Genomic DNA, 26,861 nt, shown 5'->3' on the forward strand with positions numbered 1-26,861 from the left:
CTCAGGCCTCCGTGGCAGCACTAAGGATGTCTGACTGACGGCTTAGGCCCCGCTCCTCCCACATCCCAGGAGGGCTCCAGGTCTGTGAGTCAGCTCAGTCCAGGCTGAGGTACCCTCCGCCCCAGTGCACGTATTTCATGCAGAGGTCTCTGGTTCTAAATAGGATGCTCTGAGTCTCTGACATCAGAGCAAACAATTGAAGGGGGTAGAGCCAGCCTTACGGATATCTGGGTGGACCTCACTCTAGACCAGCCGTGGGCAAACTACGGCCTGCGGGCCGGATCTGGCCCGTTTGAAATGAATAAAACTAAAAAAAAAAAAAAGAAGACCGTACCCTTTTATGTAATGATGTTTACTTTGAATTTATATTAATTCACACAAACACTCCATCCATGCTTTTGTTCCAGCCCTCCAGTCGAGTTTAAGAACCCATTGTGGCCCTCGAGTCAAAAAGTTTGCCCACCCCTGCTCTAGAATCTAGACCAGGTAACTGAATACAAAAGCCTCAAGGTTGAGCATGGACCTAAGAACCAGGAGGTCATGGTTCGATTCCAAGTCAGGGCACATGCCCCAGTTGTGGGCTCCATCCCCAGTCTGATCTATCTCTCCCTCTCCCTTCCTCTGAGCCATGCTCCTGGCACACAGCAAAGCAGCGGGAGTGCAGGACTGGAGTCCAGATTCCCACTAGTGCTGTGGATGGGCAGGCGGCTGAGCGAAGCCCCTGACCCACATGGCGGCTTCTGTTGCTTCATACCCCCGTCCCCACTCGCCGGCTTCCCCCCGGACGCAAACCCACAGTCCGCGGGACTCCGACTCCACCCGCAGCCTGAGCTCGTGCGTGGGACCAGGACTCGCTCCAGGACCTCACACCAGAGCTGGCCTTGTTTTTGCCTGCTCCAACCTTAACGTCCAAAACCGGGCGGCGCCTTTTCTCAACGCCCTCTCACTATGTGGGACCAACTCTCCACTTTTACACCCAGGAAGTGTAGTCTTTTGAGGCCGGAACGTTGGAAGACATTTGTCGCCGCAGGCAAACCGTTTATACCTAAATCCAACATCAAGCCCTCTCGTATTCGAATTTCCCTTCAGGCGAAAAATCGGCCGACTAAAGCTTCCAGCCATCTTTTGTGTGGCAAAACTTTGGGTTTCTTTGCCCATAGTGTATTATGCCGAACTATTTTATGTCCTTATTTCCAAATTCACGCAAGGACTTCAGGGTCACTTTCCTCGTAAGGCCTCCATTTGGAGAAGAAAGGAAACTTAGGGCGTTTGTTGTCTTCGCCCTTCCTAACATGGCAGCCTGAGAGTGCCTGCGGTCCCGGCAAGACTTCCGGTTTCCGGGCGGGCCCGGGCGGGGCTGGACTTCCGGTCTCGCGACGCAGGCGCAGGACACTCCTTCCGCTCTCTCCGGCTGTGTTCACGAGCCTTGCAGTCATGTCTTACCCCGCCGATGATTACGAGTCTGAGGTAACCTGGCCCTAAGCGCGTGCTGGGCTCCGCGACGGGGGCCGGGCTCCCTGGGAGCGGGGCCCCGCGGTGAGACTGGCCCGGGCGGCCTCTGGGAGCCCCCGCGGGCCGCGGCCAGCTCCTGCCTGCCGCCTGGCCTGCGCGCCCATGCCGCGGCCCCCCCTCCCGGCTCCTCATCGGCCCTGTCTGCCCGCCCACTTCCCGTGTCCGGTCCCCCCCGTTCTCTTCTTTTCCAAGATCCGGGACGGAAGCTGGCTACGGGGGCTGCGTCTCTGTAATCGAGGTCTTCTTGTATTTGGGGCTCGGTCTTGTCAAATCCTGCTGATTCCTAGCTTTGCTCCAGCTTACTACACCGCAACGTTGTGTTGTCACTGTGTGTTGAGTCTCCTTTTGCGGGCATGCGGGTTTCTGAAAGGCAGGGGCTGTTTCACCCAACTCTGCACCCTTAGTACGCTGCCTGACACACCGGCCCCGGGACGAGCATTTTGGGTTCACGGCGTGGTGACTGCCGCTGTCTTTCTCGTTCACAGGCCGCCTATGATCCCTATTCTTACCCCGGCGACTATGATATGCACACAGGTGAGACTCGTCTGGTTAGCTGGGTACCTGCAGGGACGGGCCCCTTTATTAACGCCTGGGAACCGCGCTGACGGGCGCCTGTATAAAACCGCTTCTTGATGTCTGGGCCGGAGTCAGTCATTAGCGCCCAGCAGGAGGGCGGTGTCCAGCCTGTAAACCACGCCTTCCTCCTGGTCCACCTGGAAACCCTAGGAGGGGAGGGCGACTGACCTGGCTGTGATTCTGTTGTTGTTCAAACTGTTAGCCGAAGAAGGAAATCTTGTAAAAAAATTAGTGATTCAAACCAAGCCCAAATGAAATCTTTTGTGAGGGTTTTTGAGGTTTCTTGAAATGTCATAGTGACTTGGTTTGACTTAGTGCCATGCATTGTTCTGGGTATTTTGTGTGAAGGCTTTCATTTAGTCCTTACAACCGTTCTGTAAAGCATGTATATTAATGTTGTCTCCATTTGACAGAGGAGAAAACCGAGCACAGAGAAGTTTAGTTCCTCCTACCAAATCATATAGGTAGAAAATGGCAGTAATTTATCCATTCAAATAATATTAAATACCTACTGCTTACTCTCCCTTTCCACAGTCTTCCCCTCTCCTGCAACACACACACCTCTTCTAGGCCCCCAGGGTACATCTGCGCACAAGACAGACAGGGTTCTTTCCCATGCAGACTTTAGCTTTTAGGGGGAGAAACAGGTAATAAGTAACTTTGGTGGCAAATGTTGTGAAGAAATAGGACAGTGATGGCGAACCTTTTGAGCTCGGCGTGTCAGCCTTTTGAAAAACCCTAACTTAACTCTGGTGCCGTGTCACATATAGAAATTTTTTGATATTTGCAACCATAGTAAGACAAAGACTTATATTTTTGACATTTATTTTATATGTTTAAATGCCATTTAACAGAAAAGTCAACCAAAAAAATGAGGTGACACACATGTCATAGGTTCACCATCACTGAAATAGGGTGATGGGATTGGGAGTGCTTTGTGAGGATTATATCTGAGTATTTAAAGGGGGAATTATATCCTATTTGATAAGTTTGAGCTTAATTTGGGTGATGGATCTGGCCCTTTTGTTATATATGTGGGTTGGAAAGCACTTTGTAAAATATTTATTATATCCAACCTCTAGGAGATCCAAAGCAGGATCTGGCTTATGAACGTCAGTATGAACAGCAGACCTATCAGGTGATCCCCGAAGTGATCAAAAACTTCATCCAGTATTTCCACAAAACCGTGTCAGATTTGATCGACCAGAAGGTGTATGAGCTACAGGCAAGTCGTGTCTCCAGTGATGTCATTGACCAGAAAGTATATGAGATCCAGGACATCTATGAGAACAGGTATGGGCTGCTGGCTGAAGGCACTGTACTGGACAGTGCAGGCAGAGAGAGAGTGGATTAGCCAAGCATGTGGTCGGTATTACTCCCCTAGGAGAACGCGTAGTGAGGAAAACGGCTGGCACCCTGGGAAAGATGTTTTGAGGGGAGAGCAAAGAAAGGAAATAGAGGGGACAGTAAGTGAGAAAAGTAGGTAGTAAATCAGAAAGAATTGTCATAGGAACTAAAGAGAGAGGAGACTTTGAAGCAGGAAATGGCAAACAGATGTTAAGTGCTCTACAGATTGAGATGAGAAAGGAGCCACTGGAATTTGACAACTTAGAAGGTGCTTCGGTAACCTTAACAAAGTCAGTTTCAGTGGAGTGGTGGAGGCAGAAGCCAGATGACAGTGGGACACGAGAAATGGGGGTTGAGAAAGGCGAGTTTGTAAGTGCTGAGGTCTTACAGGGTTATGGAGACACTTGGTTTTGTTGTGTGTTTTGAAGGGGAATTTGAGTGTGTTAATGGGAGAAAGGGGAGAGGTGGAGCTTGACAATCAGGGACGTTGAAGTAGCTGCTGAGGAATCGGGAGAAAGAAAATGAACATAACCCTCTCTGGGGCTGTGAAGCATGTTGGACAGCAGTGTGTGGGTTGGATGCTCTAGGTCAGCTGTGGTCCAGACTTCAACAAATGGATTTGTTCCTGTGTTTGGAGAGAGGGAGGAGGCACAGTACTCTAGCAAGTGGAAATAGTATTGCTAAGGGAGCGAGGAGGAGAATCTGAAAAGTAGTTCTCAAATCAGGGATTAGCAAGCACTTAGCGTTCATGATGCCGAGGCAGGAGATGATCCTGAAGAGCTTGGGGGTGCCTCACTGATAGTAAAGGAGTATTTCACTGTATTAAGACAGATTGTCTGAGGTAGAGTTGGGTGGAGGAAAGTTGTAGACTTGGATGCTCTGGCCCTGGCTTTATTTCTGTGACATCGTCCCCTTTCTGAGCCAAAGGTCCTCATCTGTAAAATGTGAGAGTGGCTCTTGGGTCCTTTTTGTTTCAAATTCTAGAATTAGTCTGCTTGGTTTTCAGCTGGACGAAGCTGACAGAAAGATTCTTCAAGAATACGCCTTGGCCTGAGGCTGAAGCCATTGCTCCACAGGTTGGCAACGGTAGGTGTGCGCTCCTTGTCTTGTGTGCTGGATAGGATCCTGTGACTGGGGTCATTAAGCTCGGGGTGATCTGTGGTTGTTTTGCTCACCATGTTATTTCCCTAGGGCTTGGTACATAGTAGACCCTTGGTAAGTAACTTGTTGAATGAAGGTTGAATAAATGAAAAGGACAGAGATCTCACACATGCTGAAAGCTGAAATTAAGATCTTTTATGTTAATCCTCACACAAGGATATTTCTTTCCATTGATTTTTTTTTTTTTTTAGCGAGAGTAGAAGGGGAGGGAGAGAGAAAGAGAGAGAGGGAGAGAAACACCTATGTTAGAGAGACACATCAGTTGGTTACCACCTGTACTACTCTGACCAGGGCTAGGATCAAACCTGTAACCCAGATACATGCCCTTGACTGGGATTTGAACCTATGACCCTTCCTTTGGAGCTCAGACTGACATTCTAAACACTAAGCCACACTGGCCATTTCCCTCTGCAATTTGGGGGGTCCTTACAGTGGCTCTAGGATGGGCTCTCCAGCCTCCCATCTTTCACTTTCTGATGGTGTCTTTTATATGTGACTAGAGGCCTGTTGCACAAAGAGATTCGTGCAATAGGCCTTCCCTTCCCTTGGCTGCTGGCACCGGTTTGCCTCTGGCTCCCGGACCCAGGCCTTTGCTCTGTCCGGGCTCCAGCCGGAGCCGGCCCCGGGGCCGTCAGGCATCGCTCCACCACTTGGAGCCTATGTATGCAAATTAACTGCCATCTTTGTTGGGTTAATTTGCATGCTCTCCTGATTGGCTGGTTAGCGTAGTGAAGGTACGGTCAATTTACATGTTTTTCTATTAGGTAAGATGTGAACTAGGAGGATCTAACTTCATTCTTTGCATGGAGCTATTTAGCTGTTCTAGCATCAATTTTGAAAAAACCTAGCCTTCCCCCTTGAATTGTCTTGGCACAGTTGTCGAAATTGGTTATCATGTAAATGTAAGGGTTTATTTCTGGACTTTGAATTTGATTCCATTGATCTATATGCCTAGCTTTAGGCTTATACTCGTACTACACTGTCTTTTTTTTTCTTTCTTTCTTTTTTAATGTTTTCATTGATTTTTAGAGAGAGAGCAAGGGAGAGGGATAGAGAGATAGAAACATCAATGAGAGAGAAACATCGATTGTCTGTCTCCCCCAACCTGGGCATGTGCCCTGACCAGGAATCGAACCCTGACTTCTTGGTTCCTGGGTTGACACTGAGCCACATGGGCTGGGCATGTACTACACTTTCTTGATTACTGTAGCTTTGCAGTAAGTTTGAAATTGAGAGGTGTTCTTCTTTAAGATTATTTTGATTTTTCTTAATTTCTTGGATTTCCATATGTATGAATTTTAAGATCAGCTCATCAATTTCTGCAAAAAAGTCAGCTGGGATTTTTTTTAAGAAAATATTTTTATTGATTTCAGAGAAGAAGGGAAAGGGAGAGAGATAGAAACATCATTGATGAGAGAGAATCATTGATTTGCTGCCTCCTGCACGCCCCCCACTGGAGATCAAGGCCACAACCCGGGCATGTGCCCTTGGCCGGAATCGAACCTGGGACCCTTTAGTCCGCAGGCCAACACTGTATCCACTGAGCCAAACCGGCGAGGGCTCAGCTGGGATTTTTATAGGGATTGTGTAGAATTTGAAGACCAATTTGAGGGAGTATTGCCATTTTATTTTATTTCTAGTTTTTATTTTTTCTCCTTTTGGAGTATTGCCATTTAAAAAATGTTTTTATTGCCCTAGCGGCTAGGGCCTAGCCGGTTTGGCTCAGCGGATAGAGTGTCAGCCTGCGGACTGAAGACTCCCAGGTTCGATTCCAGTCAAGGGTACATGCCCGGGTTGCAGGCTAGATCCTTAGTAGGGGGTGTGCAGGAAGCAGCCGATCAATGATTCTCATCATTAATGTTTCTATTCCTCTCTCCCTCTCCCGTCCTCTCTGAAATCAATAAAAATTAAAAAAAGAAACATCCATGATGAGAGAGAATCATGGATCGGCTGCCTCCTGCAAGTCCCCCACTGGGGATCGAGCCCACAACCCAGGCATGTGCCCTTGACCGGAATCGAACCTGGGACCTTTCAGTTCGCAGGCTGGCACTCTATCCACTGAGCCAAACTGGCTAGGGCTGTATTTTGTTTTTGTTTTTTTAAAATTTATTTACTGTCTAAAGTTTTACATATGTCTCCTTTTCCCCCAATCCCCCACCCAGCCATTCCCACCCTGGGCAAGCCCCCACCACCCCAGTGTCTGTGTCCATTGGTTATGCTAATATGCATGCATACAAGTCCTTTGGTTGCTCTCCAACCCGCCCCCACCCCCTGCCATTTGTCTCTGGATCTATTCTGTTCATCAAATTATGTTGATCATTATATCCCACATATGAGTGAGATCATATGATACTTATCTTTCTCCGACTGGCTTATTTCACTTAGCGTAATACTCTCCAGTTCCATCCATGCTGTTGCAAATGGTAAAAGTTTCTTCTTTTTTATAGCGGCGTAGTATTCCATTGTGTAGATGTACCACTACAGTTGACTTTTGGAACACCGTAGCGGTTAGGGGTGCCGAACCCCCACACAGTCAAATCTGCATATAACTTTGATTCCTCAGGAACCGTTGTTTCCTTTATGATTCCCCAGTGACTTTATATCAAATGGCACAGATCAATGCATGTAGTTGGTCCTTTTCATCTACAGTCTCCCGACCACAATAAAAAAATACTACAGGTATTTACTGAAAAAATTCCATGTATAAGTGGACTTGCACAGTTCAAACTGTGTTGTTCAAGACTTAACTGTAGCTTTTTTGTTCCTTTTTTCATATAAACTAAATGTCCCTTTCCATTTTTAAAAAATTCATTATATTTTTGGAGAGTACATATTCTGCATCTTCAGCATTCCTAAGACCACCTCCAAGTTTGATGATTTGCTGGGAGGACTCAGTACTCAGTGTGTAGTGGTCCCCACAGCTACCAGGGTTTATAGCAAAAAGGATTCAGAGCAAAGTCAGCAAAGGGAAAAAGTGCACGTCCTGAAGTGCAGAGGAAACCAGGCGCAAGTTTCCAACAGTCCATCCCGTGCAGTCACAGGCGCACTTAACTCCTCAAACGGGATTGGAAGGACGAGTGAATGGAGTGCCAGAGAAGCTCATTACAGGCTTGGTGTCCAGGGATGTTATCTGGGCTGGTCATGTAGGCACACACTCTGCCTAACATGTCCCAACATTCCAGACTCCCAGAAGGAAAAGTCAGTGTTCAGAATAAACCATATGGTTGGAACAGTTTAGGCACAGCGGGGAGAACCCCTTATCAGGGTGGTGGGAACCCTTCTGAAATCGAGGTTCCCAGATGCTAGCCAAGTTCCAACTAAGTCAGCAATACTCATGTATTTGCAATTTTGATAGGTAGCATCATACTGCTTTTCATGGAGTTACCATTTACTTACGTGCTGGTTTATTTAAGCAACTGTATGGCACAAGTCTCTAAACGGTGAACAGGAATGGACCTGAATTAAATTGATGAGGTTGAAAGAGTAAAATGAGAAATGAATTTTCTTTTTAAATTAAATTTATTGGAATAACATTGATTAATAACATTATATAAATTTCAGGTGTACAGCTTTATAATACAACATCTGTATAGTGTATTTTGTGCTCACTACCCGACGTCTAGTCTCTTTCCCTGGAGAAACAAATTTTCTTGTTGCATGTATTTTTAGGTGTAAGTATTAGAGTTTAGCTGTTCAGTCTCTGAAATCACGTTTGTCCCTTTACTGCCTCTAAGAGGCTAAAACTGCCAGAATTCCCTAGTTGTTTTGTGGATTACTAAAGTACCCCTTTGCCATCTCTTTCAGATGCTGTCTTCCTGATTTTGTACAAAGAATTATACTACAGGCACATATATGCTAAAGTCAGTGTGAGTATCTAAACGATTCTGGCAAGTTTTTTTTTTTAATATATTTTATTGATTTTTTTTTTTTTTTTTTTTTTTTTAGAGACAGAGGAAGGGAGAAGGATAGAGAGATATAAACATCCATGAGAGGAGGGGAACATCATTGATGGGCTGCCTCCTGCACGCCCCCCACAGGGTATCAAGTCCACAACCCAGGCATGTGCCCTGACTGGGAATCGAACCAGTGGCCCCTTGGTTCCTGGCTCAATGCTCAACCGCTGAGCTACACCAGCCGGGCTGCTGGCAGTTTTTTTTAACTTTCTACAATTTTGTCCCCAGAACACAGTCACTGGTTTATATTGGTTCAGTGCCCAAGAGTGGTTGGCATGTTTTAAGAAGTGGCAGTGGGAGAATTGAGTCTAGAAACTATAACACTGCATGGCCTGTCCATCCTTTTTAGTTTTTCCATCCCCAGTTCTCCTTGGCTGGGCACTCATCACGGTGCACTGGTTTAGGCTGCCATCCTAATAGTGTGTTCCAAGCACCGTGTGCTGCCTCTGCTTGGAATGTCCTTTTTCCCTTGTGCATTGCCACGGAGCCTTCTTCTCTCTGAAACATAAATAAAACTGTCACTGTTTGCCAGGCACAGTGCTGGGCTCTTGGAACACATCCACATGTCTACTCCCACAGTATCCTGCAAAGTAGGCAAACTGAGGTACAGAGAGGTTGCTTTTTCTCAAATTCCTACAGTTAACAGACTTGAACCCAGATCTGTCTTACTGTGACACCAGGGTTCTTTTTAAACACATTACCTCAACTTGGGGCACTTGTTTAATTCTTTTCTTCCTAATTTATAAATTTTAGAGTGCCTGAGCCTCTTAAAATACAATCTGCACTGCCCTGGATGGTTTTCTCAGTGGTTAGAGTGTTGGCCCGTGTAATGCAGGGTCCCAGGTTTGATTGCCAGTCAAGGGCACATACCGGGGTTGCAGGTTCGATCCTTGGCCCCACTTGGGGTGTGTGTAGGAGGCAGCCAATCGATGTGTCTCTCACATCGATGTTTCTCTTTTTCTCTCTTCCCATCTGTCTCCCTCCCTTCCACTCTCTCTAAAGATCAATGAAAAAAAAATATCCTTGGGTGAGTATTGGCAACAACAACAAAAACACATCTGCAGTATTTATATACACCAGTGACTTAAAAATCTCTTAGGCTCCAGTCTCTCTAGATCCAGATTTTAATCTACTGTTCAACACCTCCACTTGGCTGTCTAATAGCCATCTTAAGTTTAACATGCTTCAAATTGAACTCTTATTTTCTCTCTAAGCCTGTTTAACCCATGTTCATTATCTCAATAAATGATACCACCAGTCATCCAGTTACTTGGACGGAACACCTTGGTATCATTCTTTTTTTTTTTTTTAATGTATTTTTATTGATTTGAGAGAGAAAGAAACAAACCTCACTGATGAGGGAGAATCATTGATCAGCTGCCTCTGTACGCCCCCTACCGGGGATCAAGCCCACAACCTGGGCACTTCCCCCAACCAGGAATCAAACCCTAACCTCCTGGTTCATAGGTCAATGCTCAACACTGAGCCACACCAGCCGGGCATTGGTATCAATGTTGACTTTTTTCTCATTTGACTTCACTCTTGCAGCAAATCCTGTTAGCTATACCTTCAACATACTTCTTGAAATCAATTACTTCTTTTACCACTGCTGATAGTTCAAGGCATTATCTCAGGGGTCCTCAAACTTTTTAAACAGGGGGCCAGTTCACTGTCCCTCAGACCGTTGGAGGGCCGGACTGTAGTTTAAAAAAAACTATGAACAAATTCCTATGCACACTGCACATATCTTATTTTGAAGTAAAAAAACAAAACGGGAACAAATACAATATTTGTATTTGCATGTGGCCCGCGGGCTGTAGTTTGAGGACCCCTGCATTATCTCATTCCTGAACTACTGAGTAGTTGCTCAGCTCGTTTCAGTTTCCACTCTTGCCCACTTAAGAATTTTTATTGTTGTTAATCCTCACCCAAGTTTTTGCATCGATTTTTAGAGAGAGTGGAAGGGAGAGGGAGAAACAGAAACATTGATGTAAGGGAGACACTTCAATTGGCCCCCTCACACCCCACCCCAACCAGGGAATCGATCCTGCAAGCGGGGTAGATGCCCTTGACCGAATCATCTGGGACCCTTCAGGCTGTGGGCCGACGCTCCATCCACTGAGCCAAATTGGCCAGGGCCCAGATAGTATTTTAGACTTTAAAGGTCATAATGATCTCTCGAATTTATTCAGCTGTGCTGTAGTCAAGGAGTGGTCATGGCTGTGTTCCAATAAAACTTTACTAAAACAGGTGATGGTGGATTTGCTGACCTCCTGGCCTAGATTTTGTTTTCTAGGTTTTTGTTTGGATCTTAAAGACCTCTTCATTCCTGGCCCGGTATAGTCCAGTGTAGCATTGTCTCTTCTTACCTTCAAGTCCCACAGTTTTACCTTTTTGCCTTTGTTAGTACTGGTTTTGCTGAAACACCTTTCCTTCCTCTGCTTTGCTGGATGTGCATGCCTGTTCCCTAATGTTTGGTTAAGGTTGTTGCCATAAAACCTGATCATTGTGGCCCTGGCTAGGGTGGCTCAGTTAGTTGGGCCTCGTCCTGTGCACTGAAAGATGATTGGTTCAATTCCCAGTCTGGCACATGCCTGGGTTTCAGGCTTGATCCTCAGTAAGGGGGCATGTAGGAAGCAACCCATGGATGCTTTGCTCTCTTGCATCAATGTCTCTCTCCTCTCCCCCTCTTCCTTTCTTTAAAAATAATAATAATAATAAAAAAATAATAAAAACCTGACCATTATGGTCTCTTGGAACTCATAGCACTTTTGTCTTCCCTCTTGCTGGAGTGCTCTTTGCATATTAGGAAGGAGAGAACAGACATCAATTTTCCTGTATTTGTTTTCAGCTGTCATGGGACACCATTAGTAACACATTGCAATTAATGACTTATGTCCTGATGTCTCTGCTCTCTTTACAGGGGGGACCTTCCTTGGAACAGAGGTTTGAATCCTATTATAACTACTGCAATCTCTTCAACTACATTCTTAGTGAGTCTGGGGTTTGGGCAAGTGAGGGAGGGGGAGAGTATGATGAGGCCTAGTATTGACCTCCAGCTCTTTTTAACAGGATATAATGTGCAGGTGGAGAGGGGATAATGCCTTCTGATATATAGTTTTTTAAAGATTTTTTTAGCCCTGGCTAGTGTAGCTCAGCTGGTTGGGCCCATCCTGTGCACTGAAAGGTTGCCGGTTCAATTCCCGGTCGGGTCATATGCTTGATGCCCGGGTTTCGGGCTCAATCCCCAGTAGGGGTCCTGTAGGAGGAAGATGATGGATGTTTGGCTCCCGCATTGATCTCTCTCTCAAAATCAATGAAAAAAATCTTTAAAAAAAAAGAGATGCTAGACAGGTTTTCAAGGAAGAGTATGGAAACTCACAACCTATTTTTTTTTTTTTTTTTTTTACCCAAGGATATGTTTTTATTGATTTTAGAGGAAGTGAGGGAGCAAGAGAGACAGTAAGAGCAAAACGTTGGTCTGTCTCCTTCATATCCCCCTACCGGGCATTGAGCCCACAATCTGGGCATGTGCCCTGACTGGGAATCAAACTGGCAGTCTTTCTGTGCACGGGACGAGGCCTAACCAACTAAGCCACACCAGCTAGGGCATGAATTACAGTCTTTTTAAGAGAGAACTGTAAAATGTGCTCTGCAGCCTTACCAAGTGGGCAAAGTCCTTGCTTCTAGTCTGACTTTTCTGTGATCTTCTGTGCAGATGCTGATGGTCCTGCTCCCCTTGAACTACCCAACCAGTGGCTCTGGGATATCATTGATGAGTTCATCTATCAGGTATCTGGCCAGCCCTTAGCCTCTTTTTAAATAACTGATTTGAGCAAGGAGTAGGTGTTACTGCCATTGCTTGTGTTATTAAAAAGGTGCATGGTATAAAAACATGCTCATCATAGTCTAAACTGAAATATCCCATGGCGGTGGGCTCCTCTGTTGTGTTTTTTTTGTTTTGTTAAATTCTCACCTAAGGATATGTTTTTATTTTATTTTATTATTTTTAAAATATATTTTTATTGATTTCAGAGAGCAAGGGAGAAGGAGGGAGAGAGAGATAGAAACATCAATGATGAGAGAGAATCATTGATCGGCTGCCTCCTGCACGCCCCTTACTGGGTATCGAACCCATAACCCAGGCATGTGCCCTTGACTGGAATCGAACCTGGGACCCTTCAGTCCGCAGGCTGACACTCTATCCACTGAGTCAAACCGGCTAGGGCAGGATATGTTTTCATTGATTTTAGAGAGAGGGAAGGGTGGGGAGAGAGAGATTGTACAGGCCCTGACTGGAGGTTAAACCCGCAAACTAGGTACTATGTGCTCTGACCAGAAATCGAACTCTAGCCTCTTGGTGTATGGGATGACGCTCCAACCAACGGAGCCACCAGCCAGGACATGTCATGGTTTACTGAGGAGTCAGTGAGGCCTAAGAACTCCAGGTAGGAACTTGGAAGTCAGGAGAGTTGAGCTTTTACCAACTTCTTACCTGACCTTGAGAGGTGATGTGGCAGGAAGAATGCGGGTCCTATAGGCTTTGGCGCCAGGTAGAAATGGCTCCTCTTTGGGGGGCCCCCTCGTAGCTCTGTCACAGTGACATGCTGTTTAAGCTTTCCAAGCCTCACTTTCCTACAAAGCAAAACTGTTCTCTATCCTGATTGTGATAGTGTTTACTTAAGTACATTCTAGATCAGAATAAAATAGAACATGTTTATCAAAATGGAAATCTTACCACCTCAGAGTACTGTTGTTGATGTGCACTGAGAACTGTGCCTGATGTAAAATACTGCAGCTGTGGGACCTGGGGGTAAAAGTTCAAGTTTTACTGTTCACTAGCCCTGGACATGGGGCAAACTACGAATCACACTGTCCCTTGGTTTCTCTAAATCAGGGATCTTTGGGAAGATAACTCTGTGGGGGGGGGGGGGGGGGCGGGGGGCGGGGCGGAGGTTATGAATATGTGTTTTAGTGCAGTGCCTGTCACAAAATAATGTGTGTCTGGTTGTGGTCAGTATCATTGTACTTCACCTTCTTTTAGCCCAATTCTGTTTAAAATATAAAATAAATTATAAAACAAAATAATTGAATTTCGAAAAACATCTGTTTCCATGTCTTTTAGGGGATAGTATAGCCCACACTGGGTATATCACGGGAATCTGTTTTTTTAATAAAGATGTCATTTGAGCCCCTTGGACCAAAGAGACTTTGTGAATGCTGCGTAACGTGTTGCTAAGTTGTGATTGGTGAGCTGAGAAAACCTTCCTAGGGCTCTGCCAGAAAGGCTTCCTGCTCACGATGAGACTTCAGTATTTTTGTGAGTTCAGGCCACAAACCACACAGCTTGGTTTGCCCTCTCTGGCTCCTTGGCTTGTGTCCACCTCTAGTTTGGCATCATTTTAGAAGGTTGGCAGTCCTGTTCACTCGCAGCAAGTCCTGGAGGGTCATCTGTGCTGAGGTTCTTCATCCCTGAAGATAATCATAATTCTCTTGGTTTAGCTGGTGTTCTTTTCTTAAGGGGCTAAGGTGCTCTCATTTCTAGCACAGACTGGCCAGTGAAGGCCTGGCTGGTGGTTCCTCCTAGCTACATACATGCCACGTGGGGTGAGTGGCTCTTCCCTGCCACTCTCTTTTGTTTATTTTTATTGCTGCAAGTAATATGCAAATATTTTAATACTGTATTTTTAAAAATCTTTTTCTTCAAACCAGATAAAATGAAAATGTCTTCTTTGTCTTTGCAATTATTGTCTGGATAGATAGGCACCACATTAACCCTTTGAGTGCCCACCAATATCCTAGGAACTATGCTAAAATTGCCAAGGCATTTTTGCTGATTTTACAGCAGTTTAGGAAAAAAATTATGAATTGCAAGTAAATGAAGTTACATATTCAAAAACTTAAGGGAACCTTTACTACTTTGACATATTTAGCAATATCATCATCACTAATAAAAGCAGACTTAGAACTGGGCGCCATTTCGAAGCTTTGATAGTGCTCCCGGCACTTTTGGCGAAAGACAGGAGGAGCGCCATCACGCTCCCCGGCACTCTAGGGGTTAATGTTTCCCAGGCATTTACATTAGATGTGTACATATAAAAATACTTCATTAAAAAATGATGCCCTGCCCTAGCTGGTTTGGCTCAGTGGATAGAGCGTCGGCCTGCGGACTGAAGGGTCCCAGGTTCGATTCCGGTCAAGGGCACATGCTCAGGTTTCGGGCTCGATCCCCAGGAGAGGGCGTGCAGGAGGCAGCCAATCAATGATTCTCACTCATCATTGATGTTTCTCTCTCTCTCCCTCTTCCTCTCTGAAATCAACAAAAATACATTTAAAAAAAAAATGATGTCCTACTATATAGTGTATTTTGCTATGACTTGGAACACTTAACATGTCTGTATAGAGACCTGCCTAGTTCTTTTGTGCAGTATACAGGATATGGATATATCACTCCTGGTGGTGAACATTTGGGTTTTTTATTTTCACTACTATAAACTGAAACAGTGAATATCTGTGTAACATATAGGTATATCTCCAGGGATTATTAGAAATAAAAATTGTTAGTTGAAGGATATTTGCCTTTTAAATATATAGTATATATAGTCCAAACAGTGTGGCTCAGTGGTTGAATGTTGACCTATGAACAAGGAGGTCACGGTTCGATTCCTGGTCAGGGCACATGCCAGGTTGCAGGCTAGATCCCCAGTCAGGGACGTGCAGGAAGCAGCCAATCAGTAATTCTCTCATCATTGATGTTTCTTTCTTTTTTTTTCATACATGTTTATTGATTTCAGAGAGGGAGGGAGAGGGAGAGAGAGATAGAAACAGAGTGTGCACCAGGATCAACCAGGGTGCTTTTTGAAAATTATGATTGAGCAGACGGTCTCTTATGCTGTTATTCTCTGGGTGATTCTTGGAGCCAGCCCCGTGCTGATCTGATAGAACCACTGCTCCAAATATCTGTGGCATGACCCCTATGTATGCCTTATACTTGGCTTTGGTACAGAGATGGCTCAGATTGGATGACACACACATACAGATACTTACCCCCTTTCCACCACATCATCATTCATATGCAAAGCTGCATATGAATAGAAATCTGTTACAAACCACCTCATTCTGGTGGTCAGATTAACTGCATTGTGGAGCTCAGGTATATTAAATAACTTTAGGCTTGTGTTTGACTCCAAATGAATGTTGTGTCTTCGTTTTTTTGTTTTTCACAAACTACCTCTAATCTTAGAGATTTTTACTTAACTGTAGAACAACTAACATTTAGTAATGAACAGAATTCACAGCTAATCAAAGATGGCTCTGAAAAAGCAAATAGTGTGCAGAGAGGTTTAGCATGAGTAGGAATATTCTCACCCTCACCTTTCCCCAGTCCACAGTTCTGGGCATCGCCTCGTCTTCTGCATTGTGCACTTGGGCTGTCACCTTGGATTTTATGCCACTGCTGCATCTTTCCCTTCTTTCCCAACAGTTTCAGTCATTTAGCCAGTACCGCTGTAAGACCGCCAAGAAGTCAGAGGAGGAGATTGACTTCCTCCGTTCCAATCCCAAAATCTGGAATGTTCACAGTGTCCTCAATGTCCTTCACTCCCTGGTAGACAAGTCCAACATCAACCGGCAGTTGGAGGTGTACACAAGCGGAGGTGAGTGCTGCTTGCCATCTGTTCCACGTGAATAGAGACCGCAGGAAGTGCGGAGGAGTCACCGCCTCCTGGGGGTGGGCTGTTGTTCCTCTTTGGTTGTGAATGGTAACTGAGTGCCAAAGTTGGGGGCTACTGGGCTTGGCAGTTGGCTGACAGACTGAACCAGCACTTCTGCGATGGGCGTTTATAAACATTCCTACTGTTTCTCCAGGGCCTTTAAGATGACACACTTTTCTAACGTTTTGGTGTCAGGACCACTTTACACTCTTTTTTTTTTTTTTTTTTAATATATTTTATTGATTTTTCACAGAGAGGAAGGGAGAGAGACAGAGAGTTAGAAACATCGATGAGAGAGAAACATCAATCAGCTGCCTCCTGCACATCTCCCACTGGGGATATGCCCGCAACCAAGGTACATGCCCTTGACCGGAATCGAACCCGGGACCTCTCAGTCCACAGGCCGACGCTCTATCCACTGAGCCAAACCGGTTTCGGCCACTTTACACTCTTAATAGATTGAGAAGATCATAGTTAATATGTAAGTTTTTGGTTGGTTGGTTTGTTGGTGTTTTTTCATTGAGAAGAGAGGCATTTTTACAAATCTCTGTAGTGTCTGGCTTCCAGAAGAGATGGGCTCTCATTTCTATTCCTGGTTTCAGTCTGCTGCAATGTGCTGTTTGGTTGAAGTACGTTGAGGGGAATCTGGCCTCACAAAGGTAATTAGTTGGGAAAGAAAGAAGTTTTTAACAGCCTTTTCAGGTGGTATGGATGTGCTTTGATACCACAGTGAAACTTGACAAGCGGTAGTGTCTTACAGTTTAGCTGCAGTGAGGAATCTGAAACTGTATCAGTGAACTTTTACTTTGGCACATTAAAATTTACTGGTTGCCCTAGCCAGTTTGGCTCAGTGGATAGAGGGTTGGCCTGTGGACCGAAGGTCCTGGTTCAGTTCTGGTCAAGGGCATGAACCTTGGTTGCAGGCTCCTCCCCGGCCCAGCTTGTGCAGTAGGCAACCAGTCGATGTGTTTCTCTTACATCAATCTTTCTTCTTTCTCTCAAAAAAAAAAATCAATGGAAAAATATCCTCAGATGAGAATAAAAAAAAAACTTCACTGGTTTCTCCAGCTTTAATGGATCTTTTGCTCATGGATGATTTTGTAAAATATTGGTTCATTAAGTTGTAAAACTTTCCAAATGTTGACACACTTGGTTAGACATTTTTTTTTATTAGACAATTTTTAAAAAATCACTTTTATTTTTGCTGTCAGCCTCATCAGATAGCCTTTATTTGGAAGTTGTTGAGCTCATAGTGGCAGATAGGAGTTTTTTGTTTTGTTTTAAGATACAAATTTTATAAAAGTCTAATTTTTGCTTAAAAGCTCAAATTTTTCTTTGGCAGCAAACACTGTTAGTTGCTTTCATTGAAGTGTAACAGCCTGGCTTCATTCATTTTTGAGAAAATGGCTGCTAAATGCCTAAATCTAAATGTCCATAGTTTTTGTGTCTGTCATTTTTTTTTTCCAAGTAAAAATGGTGTTTTGTGGAAAAACCGCTATTCTTTTATTTTTAATTAATTAATTATTTATTTATTTATTTTTACTGCAAGTGTGTGGTTTCAAAGAATACAATGACTAGGTACAGTTTGGTGCCATTGCCTGATTGATGCCAAGTTGTCAGTAGTTTTACCTGGCATTGTTTTTGCATCATTGGTGTAAATTTCAACTCAGTGGTAAAGGCAAGTAGCATCTTAGTGTTATTAAGAAAATAGCTTTGACCTGTGAGCTTCCTGAAAAGGGAAGAGAGGTCTTGGTGAGAGGGAACCTCATATTCTCAGGTGTGTTGGGACCAATAAGTAAAAAATAAAACAACTGCTACCCTCCACCCAACTGTAGGTAAATTTAAGATTAGCCTAAGGCCAGGCATGCTATTTCCTGGTATTCCTTCGAAGGCAGAGTTATTCCCTGTGGCAGGAAGCTGTAGAGGCTGACAGTGAGTGAAGAGTTCACTGAGTGACATTCAAGACTCAAGCCTGCCTTCCTTACCTCTCCCTGCTGCAGTGTTAGTGTCTGTCTCTCGCAGGTGACCCCGAGAGTGTGGCCGGGGAGTATGGACGGCACTCCCTCTACAAGATGCTTGGCTACTTCAGCCTGGTGGGGCTTCTGCGTCTGCACTCCCTGCTGGGGGATTACTACCAGGCCATCAAGGTGCTGGAGAATATCGAACTGAACAAGAAGGTAATTAACTGTTCCTCGGCCTGTCTGCATCTGTTAGGGCAAATACAAGGGAGGGGAAAGAGGACTCCTGTTCCCTAGGCCAGTTGAAAATTGAGACCCGGGAAACCACTGCAGTGAAAATCTGAACCTGGACAAGGTGGTTTCTCTTTGGTGTTTACTTAAAATATTCGGTCGTCTTTTGATTCTGTTTCCAAAACAGAATGATAATGCCAGGTATTTACTATCCCAAGTTTCACTAGTCTTAATTAACAAAAGACTTGGTCCTAAGGTGGTATAAATAGTAATATGATTAGTTATGGTTGTTTTGCCTAGCCACATAAAAATCGATACCTTTTTGTTTGACTTATGTGTCTGTCTTCTAATTTATCTGTTCCTTTATGGGGCTTATTTACAAAAGCAAGGAATAGAAAGCGAGGAAGAATACAAAAGTGAGGTGTAGAATGTTTAGAGCTGAAAGATTTTGGGATCACTTGGTCCAGTCCCTTTGTTACAGCTAAGAAAATGGAGGCCTCAGGTCACATAACGAATTGGTGAGTGGTGGATATAATGCTCAGGGCCTCTGACTCCAGCTGACACTAGGCCCCATTCACTTTCAGATCCTGTCTGGGATGAATTGGTTTTGGGCCTCATGGGTGCTTCTTCCATTTCCTTCCACAGAGCATGTACTCCCGAGTGCCCGAGTGCCAGGTCACCACATACTATTATGTTGGTTTTGCATATCTGATGATGCGTCGCTACCAGGATGCCATCCGGGTCTTTGCCAACATCCTCCTTTACATCCAGAGGACCAAGAGCATGTTCCAGAGGACCACATACAAGTATGAGATGGTAAGGGGGCTTCTGACTGTTTTTGGTAAATGCCATCCAAACTTTTGTTATTTTAGTATACTTTTTCAGCACAATGATTTCGTTATGGCTGGTCTACTCTAGGAGTTTTTGTTATGTCTATTAACTCAGATCGTGAACACTTTGATAAGGACAGTGCCTTTTAACCCCAATATATCCCCATCAGTGCCTACACTTATTTATTCAGCAACAATTTGCTGAGTGTTCTCTGGGCTGTGGGTGTTTAAAAATGAGTTAGGTGATGAGGGTATTGTGCTCAGGCAGTTTGCCATGGGGGAGGATGGGTCCAAGGACATGCATAGAATTGGGAGGAGCTTTTAGGCCAAGCAAAGCTATGGAGACTTGGAAGTGTATGGTGATGTAGCAGCACAGTAAACCATTTTGGCTAGAGAGCGGAAAGTAGTCAAATTGGGTGTTAGATTCTGGGGTAACCTTCATTACCCAGCTGAAGTATTTAGTCTTTGTCCCATAGGCATTAAGATACTATCGAAGGTTTCTGGGTGAATTGATCATAACTGGTGTGGGAGGCTTGACCTGCTAGTAATGAGTGTGGCAGACTGGAGAGACTGAGAATTACCAGGAAAGAATCCAGGAGACAACTAAGGAGTAGGCTGGAATTGAGTAGAGCCAGAAGAAGGCTTGGGGAAGACATTGGGAAAGTTAACTGAGTGGTGCAAGACAAAGGGGGAAGTCAAGGGTCTGTGAAGTGCGCTGGGGAGAATGGTGGGGACCTCGGAAAGTCCATTTCTTTTGACCCTACTCCAATCTCACCCTCACCCCCAGATCAACAAGCAGAATGAGCAGATGCATGCGCTGCTGGCCATCGCCCTCACCATGTACCCTATGCGTATCGATGAGAGCATTCACCTCCAGCTGCGGGAGAAATACGGGGATAAGATGCTACGCATGCAGAAGGGTGACCCACAGGTCTACGAGGAGCTTTTCAGCTATTCCTGCCCCAAATTCCTTTCTCCTGTAGTTCCCAACTACGACAATGTGCACCCCAACTACCACAAGGAACCCTTCTTGCAGCAGCTGAAGGTGTTTTCTGATGAAGTGCAGCAGCAGGCCCAGCTCTCAACCATTCGTAGCTTCCTCAAGCTCTACACCACTATGCCTGTGGCCAAGCTGGCCGGCTTCCTTGACCTCACAGAGCAGGAGTTCCGCATCCAGCTTCTTGTCTTCAAGCACAAAATGAAGAACCTGGTGTGGACCAGCGGCATCTCTGCCCTAGACGGCGAATTTCAGTCAGCCTCTGAGGTTGACTTCTACATCGATAAGGTATGGTCGCCCCTTGGGCTAGGTTCTCTGGGCCACTTTCTGTTCATGCATTAGCAACAAATATTTATTGAGCTCCCACTGTCTTCCAGTCATGGTTCTGGGTATTTGGGATACATTGGTGAACAAAATCAACAGAGATTTCTGCACTTTTGCTAACATTCTAATTTTAAAGAATAGACAGTAAACATTGTAATTAAGCAAAAAATAAGGTTAGAAGTTGCCAAGTGCTATGGAGTCAGGGTAGTGGTGGAAAGCATGGGTTGCAGCCTGGCTGGGTAGCTCAGTTGGTTAGCATTGTTCCAATATGCCAAGGTTGTGGGTTCAATCTCTGGTTAGAGCACATACAAGAATCAACCAATGAATGCATAAATAAGTGGAACAACAAATTGATGTTTCTCTCACTGTCTTGCCTGTGTCTAAAATCAATAAATAAAGGGGGGGGGGGCGGTAAATTCTTTAAAAAAAAAAGAAGAAGAAGAAGGCACAGTTGCAGTATTAAATAAGGTGCTCAGGATAAGCTTTGTAGAGAAAGTGAAATTGAAGTTAAGACTTGAAGGAGGTGAGGAAATTAGCCAAGCAAATATTTGATTGAAGAGCATTTCAGGCTGAGGGAGCCTGAACTTTTTATAATGGAACTAGGGGCCCAGTGCATGAATTCGTGCACCTTGAAAGGAACTGTGGGCCGAGAGGCTGCGGTGGACACAGGGGTGGGTCTCGGCCCATCCTCCCCACCCCTATCCAACCCTTCCCACCGTGGCTCCTGGTCTTCTGTCTGCTGGCAGCTCTGCTCCCGCCGCCACTGCTCCCATGTGCTGACAGCGCTGGCCCCGTTCACACCCGCTGATGGCGTGGTGCAATTGGGGCCAGCGCCGGCAGTGGGTGCGAGTGGCGGCTGCTGGCCCCAATCGCCCCTCAGGAGCAGGGGGAGGTGGAGAAGCCCTCAGGGGCGATCAGGGCTGGCAGCCACGGCTCGCACCCGCTGGCGGTGCCGTGTGATTGGAGCCAGCGCCGGGCGCGAGTGGTGGCACTGGTAGCGGGTGTGAGCACCAGGCGGTATTGCGGGAGCAAAGAATTTTCAGTAACCACCAGAGGCTCTCCCTGATGACGGTGACCAGCGCCCTGCTTTCATCTGGTGCCCCCGCTGACCTCCACCATCCCGCTGCGGCCGACACCCGCCATGTTCTGTGCTCTGCCACCTGCTGCCAATGCCTGCTATGTTCCATGCATGCCTCCTGGTGGTCAGCGCACGTCATAGCGACTGGTTGTTTGGTTGTTCCTCTGTTCGGTCTATCTGCATATTAGGGTTTTATATGGATAGATAGATTACAGTGTATGTGCTCTTTTTGTTGTTGTAAATCCTTACTAGAGGATATTTCCCCTTTGGTTTTTAGAGAGAGTGGAAGGGAGGAGGATAGACAGAGAGAAACAGCCATGTGAGAGAGACACATTGATTGGTTGCCTCTCGTACACACCCCACCAGGGATTGCAGGGCGAGGGATTGAGCCTGCAACCGAGGTATGTGCCCTTGTGTGCCCTTGCCAGAACTGAACCTGGGACCTTTCAGTCCACTGGCCAACGTTCTATCCACTGAGCCAAATGGGCTAGGGCCAGTATGTGCTCTTTTTGTGTCTAGCCTCTTTTGTTCAACGTTACATTTGAGAGAATCACATCCAGTGTTGTGTGTAGCAAAAGTTCATTCATGTTCATCGCTCTATTCAATATCTACCTTAATTTTTGACTGCCTTTTTTTTTTTTTTCATTCTTGCTGCTAATGGACATTTGGGTGGTTTTGGCTATTGCAAAAAGTGCACATAAAGCTTTTTGGGGTAGCTGTCAACGGTCCATTTAAGTTTTTGGTTTTGGGTTTTTAAGCCTTCCTTATGCTTGTGTATGCACAAGCAGTATTGCGGTGGTTTCCTCTCTGGAGGAGAGGAGGGTTGAGGAACAGAATTGGTTTTCCCTATTGGGATTTTAAGTTCAAGTTGGACATTTTAATGTCCTAGTGAGGTTTTTTAGAGAAATATATTGTTTTATTTTCTTGAGTTTTTTCCCCAGACTTAAAATATGCTTGATTCCTAGAGTTGTTTTTTCTATAAAATATCACTTTCTCCTTTACTTCCCCCATATGTATACACTCACAAGTTAAGAAAATGTTCTTGTTTTCCTTTTCTTTTTTTGTCTTTTGCTCTTTCTCTCTTTTTTTTTGTCTGTGTGTGTAGACCTCACTCTGTTCTCCATGTCTCTTAAACCCTTCTTCCATCTTCTTGTTTCCTTTATTCTGGATAACTTTGTTTTGACTGATCATTCTATCCCTAATTAATCTCTTCAGCTCTATTTCTTGCTTTCTGTAATTCTTTCTTGCTCATGGTGCAGTGTGTCCTTATGTGCTTGAGTATTTTTTACTACAGAGGGTTCATTTGACCTTGAAAAACTATTTGTTGACATTCTTTGAAGGCTAGGGTGAATATTTATTTCTCTAGAGCTTATTTGTTTTTTCCTCTTAAACTTGCCTAGAGATGTTATTGGTCTGGGACAGTGGTCGGCAAACTGCGGCTCTTTGGCCCCTTGAGTGTGGCCACAAAGTTTCAATCGCACTGTACGTGCATGCCTGCACGTGGTATTTTGTGGAAGAGCCACACTCAAGAGGCCGCAGTTTGCCGACCACTGGTCTGGGACCAACATAGACTGAGCTTACAAGACTGTGGTTCCCTGGATCAACCCGGCGGCAAGCTTAGGCTGCAGATTATCAGAAGAATCACCTGTGTTTCTGATGTCTCGGGGATGGGTCTTCTTTCTTTATTCACCTCTCCACCCTTGGAGAGCATTGCTTGGTGTCAGGAGTGGGATGGCGGGTCTCTTCTGGTTTATGTTTAGCTTGAAGATGCAACCTTTTAGGATCCCAGCATTAGAAGGAGGGTCTTCTGTTAGCCTGGCCCTGGCCTTGGTTTATCTCTAATTTATCCAAATTTTCTAGGGTTAGCAAATGCCTTCCGCACAGATGGGGCTTCTATGCTTTGCTTACGGAATAGTTCTTCATTCTTTTTTCAACTCTGTAATGCTTTAAGGAGATCTAATTTATTCTTCATTTTTAGGTGTTTTAAGAAAGTGTGTTTATCTAAACATCATTAATTTTTTGACAGTGTTTTAGATGACTATTAACATATTCACAGTGTTGTGTAGCCATCATCACTAATTCCGCACTATTTCCATTACCTCCAAAAAGAAAATCCCTGCAGTCATTCCCAGTTCACCTAATCTCTGGCAAACCAGGAATCTGCTTCTGTCTCTGGATTTGTCTCTTTCTAAGATTTCATATAAATGGAATCACAAAACATGTGACCTTTTGTGTTTGGCTTCTTTCATTGAGCATATTTTTAAGTTTCATCCAGGTTGTAGCACGTATCAGTACTTTATTTCTTTTATGGCTGAATCACATTTTGTTGATTAATTATTTGATGAATAATTGAGTTTTCACTTTCTGTCTATTGTGGATAACACTGTTACGAATATTTGCAAACATGTTTTTGTGTGAACATATTCTCTTGTGTATATACCTGGTTGCCAAGTCAGTTTGGGTAGAGAGTGTTTTGTTTTTTTAAATATTTTTATTGATTTCAGAGTAGAAGGAAGAGGAAGAGAGAGAGAGAAACATCATTGATGAGAGAGAATCATCGATCAGCTGCCTCCTGTAAGATCCAGCCTGTGACCTCCTGGTTCATAGGTCCACTGAGCCACACCAGCTGGACTGGGTAGTTTGTTTTTGAAAGCTCATCTTGTTAAACATAGTCCTCTCATTTAGAGTTTATGGCTTTTGGAAGACTTGGTGTTTGTCAGAATTTAGCTGTCCTTGACATGAACAGACTCACCAGAAGAAGAAACACATCAGCAGTGGAAAGTTTTTCAATGTGTTTTCTTCTTCTTTTGTTGTTGTTGTTATTGTTTCAATGTGTTTTAAATCCTGCTTTTAAAAATCAAACAAAATTGTTGGTCCCTTGTGGTGTCACATCAACTACCTAAAGTTCTTTTTCAGTTTATTCCCAATGGCTTACATATACACATTCTTTGGTAATATCAGTAACCTGCTGCATACCTGTGTAATATCTTAGTGACCCGATGAACTAGTCCCAAATATCTGGGTAGTCTTCAATAAAACACTTCTCCCAAGAATTAGCAACTTGGTTATAATTAATAAGATTTTGCTATGAGATTTAGATTAAATTAACTATAATGTGAGTCAGTCCCAAATGCAAAAGGTTTTAACTGCATGTTTTGTTTTTATTGTTTCTCTTCCTGGTTCAGGTTTGTCTTTGGCAAAATGCTGCTTTTGGGGCTTGAGGGTGGGTGTACTTTCTCTCATCCCTGACTTAAAAAAATCCTGTCAAAGATTCAGAAAGTTCTTGGGTCTTAACTTGGATTATGTAGGAACTTACAGGGAAAGTGGTGTTCGACAAAATATTTTGAGCTTAAGAACAAAATGTAAAATCTTGGCTAATTTGCAACCCGTGTATGAGGATGAAATGCTGTTTTAAATGTTTTTAATTGCCAAAAGATTTGTGTTCATTGAAGAAGACTACAAAATAAAAATAATGAGTTAGCAAGAAGAAAATAAAAATCGGTCATCTACAAAGAGCTGCTATTAACGGGAAAAGCACTTTCTGGGTTTATCTAGCAATTAGCATTGTGATTATCTGCAAGTATGTAAGTGGCTCCGCCGCACCGCTTTGATCTGCCTTTGCTTTTCCCACAGGACATGATCCACATTGCAGACACCAAAGTTGCCAGACGCTATGGGGATTTTTTCATCCGGCAGATTCATAAATTTGAGGAGGTGAGAGTTCTGAGAGAGGTGTCTGGGCTGGGGACAGAAGTTAGGAACTAGGTGGGAGTTTTAATCTTTTTCTTTTTTATTTTCAAGAAAGCCCCAAACTGACCCTTGAAGTTTCTGAGCTAGACTGGCTAGCTGCTTAGGGTTTGGGGAGTGGGTTGGGCCTGTAGGAGTTGCTGTGTCAGCCTTCTCTGGAGCATCTCTTTCCAAGATCTCCCTCTGCGGGTGGCCAGCAGCCCTGCCTCCCTCCGTAGTATTTCCTAATATGGGTGGATTCACTGCCTGCTCTTACCCTCCCTCCCCATTTGGCAGTTATTTTGCAACTTAGACAGGTCTGGCCAGCTCCGCAGGCAGAGGACAGGGAGCAGCTCTGTTTTGACAGACTTGGTGCATTCCATGTCTTGCCCAAGGAGAGGTCTTGTGGGTCAGGCCAAACACTACTAAGGTAGTGGGTCTCTTTTTGTCCTGGTGCTTTGAGTCACCAGCAGAGGTCACTGCTCTGCTGTGGTCCATGCCACCAGGCTCCTGCAGGGTAGTAATACAGCCCTGGCAAGAATTGTGAGAGGTCCTGTGAATATCCGGTGGAGGACCTCTCTGGGCCTTTCCACAGAGTAGCTGCCCACACTCACATCAGCTTCCCCCTCCCTGACTTCAGAGGGCCGGCCTGGAAGCCTTTGCCCTGGTGATCACACATGCCGTAGGACAAGGCTTATCTCTCCTTTTTCTCTTCTAGCTCAATCGAACTCTGAAGAAGATGGGACAGAGACCCTGAGGGCATTCACACTCACATTAGTCATGAACTTATTTTGATGTCGTCGGTGGGGAGTGATTTTGCCACGGTGGAGCTTTTACCCAGCTCAGTCGTCAGCCTGTCAACCGAGTTGAAGTTTATTTGAGTCAAGGACTGAAATGTTTTCAGTAGGTCTCAGTAAAGGATCTTCTTTGGAGCCAGATTTGTCATCTCATTATTGTTGGGGAGTGTTTGTGGATGAGGGCAACAATAGGTAATTTCCCATGTGTCACGATGCATCAGTTATTGGTGTGTTTGGGTTTTTTTAAGTCTATTATTTTTAAAATATATATATATGTTTTTATTGATACCAGAGAGGAAGGGAGCTATAGAAACATCAATGATGAGAGATCCACTGGGGATTGAACCTGCAATCCAGGCATGTGCTCTGACCAGGGAATCAAACTGTTACCTCCTGGTTCATAGGTCAATGCTCAACCACTGAGCCATACTGGCTGGGCAGTTACTAGTGTTTAAATTGAATTATTTAATCCCTTTATTCGTAAAGTACCATACAATCTATAGGGCGTTTTCACTTTCAGTATCTTATTTGCACCTCACAAGAATCCTGTGAGCATGCAAGTTAGTGGAAGTGCCACAGAACCCCTCCTACTGCCAGGAACTGTGCTAAGAGGAATCCATGTACATTGCCTAACCTTATAGCTCAGGTTTAGCAGTAGT

General features: G+C 44.6%; 1 protein-coding gene across 2 annotated transcripts; it reads left to right on the top strand.

Moving 5' to 3' along the window:
* The first annotated feature begins 1,393 nt into the window (after window positions 1-1,393).
* EIF3L (eukaryotic translation initiation factor 3 subunit L) lies at window positions 1,394-26,337 on the top strand. Of its 2 annotated transcripts, XM_070411089.1 has the most exons (13): window positions 1,394-1,467; window positions 1,998-2,046; window positions 3,171-3,381; window positions 4,442-4,521; window positions 8,401-8,462; window positions 11,473-11,542; window positions 12,268-12,341; window positions 16,033-16,204; window positions 18,284-18,438; window positions 19,096-19,266; window positions 20,068-20,565; window positions 25,313-25,393; window positions 26,124-26,337. In XM_070411089.1, exons 1-13 carry the CDS (start codon window positions 1,435-1,437, stop codon window positions 26,160-26,162), a joined length of 1,695 nt encoding a protein of 564 aa, XP_070267190.1. In that variant the 5' UTR covers window positions 1,394-1,434; the 3' UTR covers window positions 26,163-26,337. The 2 variants fall into 2 exon arrangements, with proteins under 2 accessions (XP_070267190.1, XP_070267191.1); XM_070411090.1 differs by lacking the exons at window positions 1,394-1,467; window positions 1,998-2,046; window positions 4,442-4,521 and having other exon boundaries at window positions 3,205-3,381.
* The last annotated feature ends 524 nt before the right edge of the window (window positions 26,338-26,861 follow it).

This window comes from Myotis yumanensis, unplaced genomic scaffold (assembly GCF_028538775.1).
Source record: "Myotis yumanensis isolate MYYU_CA2020_CCGP unplaced genomic scaffold, mMyoYum1.0.hap1 SCAF_3, whole genome shotgun sequence".
NCBI classification, from domain to species: domain Eukaryota; kingdom Metazoa; phylum Chordata; class Mammalia; order Chiroptera; family Vespertilionidae; genus Myotis; species Myotis yumanensis.

Coding starts and splice junctions, on each gene's coding strand:
- EIF3L (XM_070411089.1), top strand. CDS start 1,435: ATGTCTTACCCCGCCGATGATTACGAGTCTGAG. Junction 3,382..4,441: donor CAGGACATCTATGAGAACAG/GTATGGGCTGCT, acceptor CTTGGTTTTCAG/CTGGACGAAGCTGACAGAAA. Junction 4,522..8,400: donor TGCTCCACAGGTTGGCAACG/GTAGGTGTGCGC, acceptor CATCTCTTTCAG/ATGCTGTCTTCCTGATTTTG.